This window comes from Cantharellus anzutake, assembly GCF_015039405.1.
Source record: "Cantharellus anzutake strain C23 chromosome Unknown EI90scaffold_76, whole genome shotgun sequence".
Lineage (NCBI taxonomy): Eukaryota > Fungi > Basidiomycota > Agaricomycetes > Cantharellales > Hydnaceae > Cantharellus > Cantharellus anzutake.
Window position 1 is genome coordinate 74,657 of NW_024067026.1, and position 6,560 is coordinate 81,216.

Below are 6,560 nucleotides of genomic sequence, written 5' to 3' on the forward strand. Positions count from 1 at the left end.
TTACCTCTCTGTTCGAGAGGTCCGTCATAATTGGATGTTTGGCCGAACCTTTGGTACGTGCCAATTCTCCTTCTGATCTCTGAACGATGTCTTCTCTCGGCATCGTCTTCTCCTATCCTTGGGAGAAGGATCTCCTTAGCGTCTCTGTCGAGTCGCTGGTGATATTCCAGTGTGCTTTCACTGGTGGTTCTTTTCGTGAATTTTTCACGAGTTCTATTTATGTCCTGGACTGTGGTCCAGGGGTGTTTATTTGTTTCCTCACTTTTTTGTGAGGAGTTTATTTCCTTCAGCAAATCTGTTTGTTTGCTGATTTTTTCTGTCAACGCGTCGATTGCGTTGGCCATTCTTTCTAGAGTTATCTCTAGACGAGCCGTGCTATTATGGTTCGTTTCCTCGATCTTTTTCTGGATCGAGTTTATCGCGTTTATTATGCGCGATTCCTGGTTTTCCAGGAGGAAGTTTGGTTGGGCGAGCAGTGACTCTCCCCAGTTGACATTTCCGCTTCTGGGAGTTCCAGAATGGGTTCTTGGAGTGAACACTCCACGCTCGCTTTGTTTTGGCGAGGCCGTTGTGGAGGGTGCTTCCCTTTCATAGAGGGGTCTGTTCGCTGGTTTCTCCTTATTTTTACGTAAGGCTTCCTCAGCGAACTCCCTCATTTCAGTTCGCCTCCTCCTCATTATCTCGGAGACCTCCTCCGAAGTTGGCGACCTTGCCTTGTCTGGCATGGTGCGTGGGGGTGTAAACAGCAGAGGCTCTTTTGGAGCTTCCACGCTCTGAGAGATCCTGCTCTCAGGGCGTATTTTCGCGCCTTCTCGGGCTTTCAGCCTGAGAAGAAGTTGATCTTCACTTTCCGTCCTCCATTCGGACGGAACCTGGAACAAGTCCAGTAGTTTTTCGGATAGCCGACGCGGGGTTTCTTCCCTTTGTTTCCCTTTGTCTGCCTTTAGGGCTTGACTTGGGGACGTGATTGGGAACTCTAGGGGATAGTGGGGCCCTGGGGTTTCCTGCAGCTCTATCCGATCAGCTTTTTGGGCTGATCGTTCGGCGCTTACGCGTTTTTCGCGCAAGTCGATTACCTCGTGAGGAGATAAGGGATCTTCCCCAGCTTGGGTTAGATCGGTTTGTTGTGGAGTTCTGGGGGTATTTTGCCCCGCACTTACTCCACGTAAGTTTCTAAAGTCTTCAGGGACCAGCCCTGAAGTGGTTGCTTTTCCCGGATCGCATTGATCCTCGTCGTCATCTGACGACGGCTTTTGGTTTGAATCTCCCATGATGGGAGATTGCGGTTTCTTAATAAACCGCTCGCTTCTTTTTAACGTCGCTGCAGATGCGACCTTGCCCTTGCGGGCGTGTTTAGGCGCCATAAGCGCTTCCGAATCAGATGTTGAGATTTTATAGTTGTGGGTTGTGTTGTAAAACACACCTCATGCACTTAAAAAAGTGTGAGGTCTTTGGGGTTGCTCAGCACACAAAGCCGTAAGTGATACAAGATGATGTATTTTACGGTGGTGTGTAAGCGGTTACCCGGAGGTTCCCGCTTGTCCACGTGACTATATCTATCTAGTTTACATGTGACTCGGGGTTCGGGGCTATTGCCCTGACATCTCCTCACTCCTCTCATTACCCCCTCTCGTCGCTCCTCTTGTCACTCCTCTTGTCACTCCTCCTGTCACTCCTCTTGTCGCTCCTCTCCTCACTCCTCTCCTCACTCCTCTTGTCACTTCTCTCCTCACTCCTCTTGTTGCTCCTCTCATCACTCCTCTCCTTCCAACCCTCTTCTGCCAACCTCTGCCAAGTTATGACCTTCCACCACAGTCCCATACCCCATACTTGGACACCACTTGTACCTTCACTCTGAGATCCCATCATGGTTCTGACTTGGACTTTGACTCCACCTTGGCTTAATCCATTGCATTGGTGACCTCATCTTATGTAAACCCCATTGCCAATATTCCTCCGACTTCCAACTCCATCTCTGTAACCTCCATAACCTCCACTACCTCTGAGCTTCACAGAATGTTCTTGGCACTTTCACCGCTTGTACTGTATCTTTCGCACTTTCCCCTCATCCCTATTTGGACTACTGCTTCCTTCCATTTTAGCCAGTTAGTCATCAACCCCACTTCACCTCATCCTCCTGCCCCTCTGAGCTTTGCCCTCCCTACCTCCTTTTGGACATACCATAGAGTCCAACTCATGACCTTCAGTACCACTCCACTTCTGTAACTCCCTTTGTCTCTGTTCAGATGCCTTTGTTCTGATTTGGACCCCTTTGATTTCCTTGTGCTTTCATCTCCCCATTCTATACAGGCACTTGTACATACTTGATTAGACCCTCAGTTTAAAATCGACCAGAAATGCCCCCTAGAGACTTCCTGCTCATCGCTTCTGAAATTAAGGACCAAATGGACAAACAGCAATGGCACAGTGCTCCCCTTGAGTCACTGAGGCCAAGGTCCCTCCTTGCTAAGTCTCTGGTTCCACTCTGGAATCGTCCGCTCTTGCCCAGTTCTAACAAGCTCACATTAATTGTGAGTTCTGCCATTGACAGCTTTGCTGCCCAGTCGCATTGTATCAGAAACCCCAAACAAGGGTAAAGTGCATGAGTCCGAATGCAGGCGGGGCTCAACTAGAGGGGATCTGAGAGCTCTGGTAGTGAACCGAAGCTTCTCCAGGAAGCCCAAGTCTGCTGGGTGGTACAAGAGGCTCTAAGAAGGATGTGGCCTCAGTGACTCAGAGGGAGTGCTATGCCTCTGTTACATCTCAGTTAGTCCTTTTATTTCATGTGTCTGAGGTATCTTGTAGGAGAAGGTCGGGATTCACTCATAGAGGGACTTGGAGTAACTTTAGTTGAGATTAGAACTGAGGTACATGTCATATCCATCCATGGCCATCGCCTTCCACTACCTCTGATCCTTCTGGACTACCTCTGCTCCTTCTTCACTAACCTTGGAGTCCCCGTATTCCACAATCACCTCCGACTCCCTCGATGGTCACCACCCCCTCAATTCAATATATTACCAATGCCTCCCTAAGTACAGAGCCCTGAAGGCTTCCAGACAGCTCTGACGTCTGCTAGTGCACTCCCGCCCCTGCTGGGAAATTCACTTGCTTGCCCTGCAAGTCCACCTTTGGGCCTATCCCTCCTTCCGTTTCTGGGTTATCACCTGCCGTTCTGCTAAGTCTGTAACCCGACTCGTCAGTAATATTCAATCAGCTAATGTTTAACTCCGTTAGCTCCGCTCCACTTGGCCCTGCCATTCACAGGCCCACCCTCGCTGTAACTATATATACTTAACTTGTACATAGGTTACACCCCAGTGATAAAATCGACTAGAGTTGATCCCCCTTTTTAGTTCTCGTTGCCAGTAAGTAAATTAGGGCACGGACATGTAACTTGGCACAGCACTCCTGGTCTGAGTCACTGAGGCCAAAGCCCTCCACCATGGAGACAACTCTTTGTCTCACTCTGGTCTCTAACAGTACAAAGGGTTCTAATCTACAGGTATATATAGAGGGAGGAAGAAGAGGACTTTAGTCAAAGTCCGAGTGATACTGACAAACACCAAAAGGTGCCGAATGATACTGAAAGGTCCCAAACGATATCCTTAATGGGGAACTGAGGTGTCAGGTTGAGGAGGGCAGAGTAGAAGGCCAGAGGATAAATGGGAACGAGAAATGGGTAAAGGGAAGTTAGCTGACTGAATGGAAAGAACAGTCATACTACAAATGGAAGGTGACTAATTTATGATGACGTGAGCAGGATCACTGGAGGATGTGGGTAGCTCCGAAGCCAGAGTTACATGTCCAAAGGATGTTGGGTGACTCCACTAAATGAAATGGGAGAGGGAATGGTTTAGAGGTATGTCACAAGATGTCAGAGATCCATTGGGAGATCACAGCAAATCCGGAGTCTCTGAATGTTCCGACTTGGGGCCGAGCTTCCGGGATGGGAGTGGCCAAGGCCGAGCGTGCCGAGACCCAGGCCAGAGCTGAGACAGTTGGGAAGGAAGGTGACATTGGGAAGTGGGGGGGTATGGTGTATGTTAGAGACCGGATGTGAGATGAAGGAAATGTCTCCATGGCAGAGGGCTTTGGCCTCAGCAACTCAGACCAGGAGTGCTGTGCCAAGTTACACATCTGTGCCCTAATTTACTTACTGGCAACGAGAACTAAAGGGGGATCACTCTAGTCGATTTTATCACTAGGGTGTAACCTATGTACAAGTTAAGTATATATAGTTACAGCGAGGGTGGGCCCATGAATGGTGGGACCAAGCGGAATGGAGCTAATGGAGTTAAACATTAGCCGACTGAATATTACCGACAAGTCGGGTTACAGGGTTAGTGGGATGGCAGGTGATAACCCAGAAACGGAAAGGAGGGATAGGCCTGAAGGTGGACTTGCAGGGCAAGCAAGTGAATTGCCCAGCAGAGGTGGGAGTGTGCTAGCGGATGTCGGAGCTGTCCAGAAGCCTTTGGGGCTCTGTACTTAGGGAGGCATAGGTAATATATTGAAAAGAGGGGGTGGTGACCATCAAGGGAGGTGGAGGTGATTGCGGAATATGGGAGCTCTGAGGTTAGTGAAGGAGCAGAGGTAGTCCGGAAGGGTCAGAGGTAGTGGAAGACAATGGCCGTGGATGGATATGACAGTGTAGGGGATGGTGAGGTTGTTAGGAAGGTGTAGTGAGGTGGGAGAGTGCAGGGTTGGGATTCCAGGATATGACACATTGATCTGGTCTGCACATAGTATTTGTATTACTTCCTGTATCATTCTCTCTGCTCATCGCCTTGCAGATGAAATGTGGTTGTGAATTTCAACTGCACACCAAGTATTCAGTGTAGTTTGTTTTCTAGCTGGCATGCTATAGCCAGTTTGATTTTATTGTTTGTGTCATTGTGGCCCATTCTAATGGTTCCAATGTTGATTTCCTCACCTTCAGAGTTGGGTGAGTATTGAGGTCCTTCATATGGGTCCTCAACTTCAAAGCTTGATGCTTCAGAGTCACCAGAGCTGTTCTCTGGTTTGTCTTCAGATGAGTCTTCCGACTCTTCTTCTGTTGCATGAGCAACTTCCATGGTGGCCATGTACCTTGGCTTTTCATTGCTCATGGCATGGTGTTTAGGGAAGTCTTTTGTTTTCCCTAATTGCCCCATTTTCTGCAAATTGGAACTGATTTTTGGTCAGTTCTCCTCAAGATGAGTCTTCCCTCCATCTGGTTTTGGGCTCCTCAGCCCTTTTCCCTGATGGGAGGGTTCTGCCACAGCTTGTAGTCATGGTGGTGGTTGTTTACCCCCTTCAGCCTGTCAATTATCTCATCTACACAAGATATTGCTCTAATCATCTCCTCATTTGGGGAGAAGTCCACTCTGATCCTGTCATGAGCGATCATTTCCCTCTTCCATTTGAGTGGAATGTGGTTTAGAAGCTGGCATTTAATGATGCCTGGTCTGGCAGTGTCACCATTTGGGATGCTCCTTTGGACAGTTCTAGATAGAACTGTTTTAAGCCCTTTCTGCTTTGTATTTCACATTGTGATATTTCTTTGTAATGTTTAACATGCCAGATGCTTTGATAAAGGTTCTCATCAGTGTGTTGAGAACCTTGAGGAACTTTCCCTCATCTCCTTTCAGGAGAGCTTCATCTCAGAGACTTATTCCAAGGTCAAATGCAGGTCCCCCTAGTCTGCAAATTAAACAGTCCAGGTGGACTTCATCAAACTGAGGGCCTTTACATCCTCACAAGGCAAGGAATCTCAGTAGTTCTGTGAACCACTGCCAGAACGACTCCATGTCATTCTCCCTGACCATTTTTTTCCAGGCCATTTTTCAGAGCTTCTGGCTTCACTCCCTCCAGATATGGAATGAGTATTCTCACTTCACCCATTCTTGTGGCCTTCTCGTACCATTTTTCTGGGTACTCTTCCTGTTCCCCAGCCTTAGCAGGGTCACTATCCAATGGAGATTTCTCCTTTGGTGGGTTTCTCACTGGAGAGGTTTCTCTTGCAGCAGTTCCCTTGTTTCAGGTGATTCCACCTGAGGCTGTAATGTAGTTCTGTCATTGTTTTGAGAGTGTGTGTGTCTATTACCTCTCTGTTCGAGAGGTTTGTCAGTGGTGGAGGTTTGGCCAAACCTTTGGTAATGCTGAACCTCCTCCTGATTTCTGAGTGATGCCTCCTTTCAGCATCATCCTCTCCTATTTTTGGGAGAAGTATTTTTCTGCATCTCTGTCAAGTCCCTGATGATACTCCAGCATACTTTTGCTGGTTGTCCTTTTTTTGTTTCTTCACTATTTTGTGAGAGATTGATTTCTTTCAGCAAGTCAGTCTGCTTGCTGATTTTGTTGGTCAACACATCAATCACATTGGCCATTCTTTCTAGAGTTATCTCTAGACAGGCCATGTTTGTCAGAGACCAGATCCGGGATGAAAGACGACATCCCCAAAATGGAGGGCTTTGGCCTCAGCAACTTATCCCAGGAGTGCTGTGCCTAGTAACATGTCTGTGCCCTAATTTACTGACTGACAAGGAATTCTAGAGGAGGGGAAACTCTAGTCGATT

At 48.0% G+C, this 6,560-nt stretch overlaps 1 protein-coding gene across 1 annotated transcript; it reads right to left on the minus strand.

Annotated features, from left to right (window-relative positions):
- Positions 1–4,241: 4,241 nt before the first annotated feature.
- On the minus strand, positions 4,242–5,111 carry EI90DRAFT_3131408 (uncharacterized protein; the record flags this gene model as incomplete). The annotated part of the gene is made up of 2 exons (XM_039064386.1): positions 4,242–4,288; positions 4,937–5,111. The coding sequence occupies 2 exons, from the start codon at positions 5,109–5,111 to the stop codon at positions 4,242–4,244; spliced, it is 222 nt and encodes a 73-aa protein (XP_038910720.1).
- Positions 5,112–6,560: the final 1,449 nt, after the last annotated feature.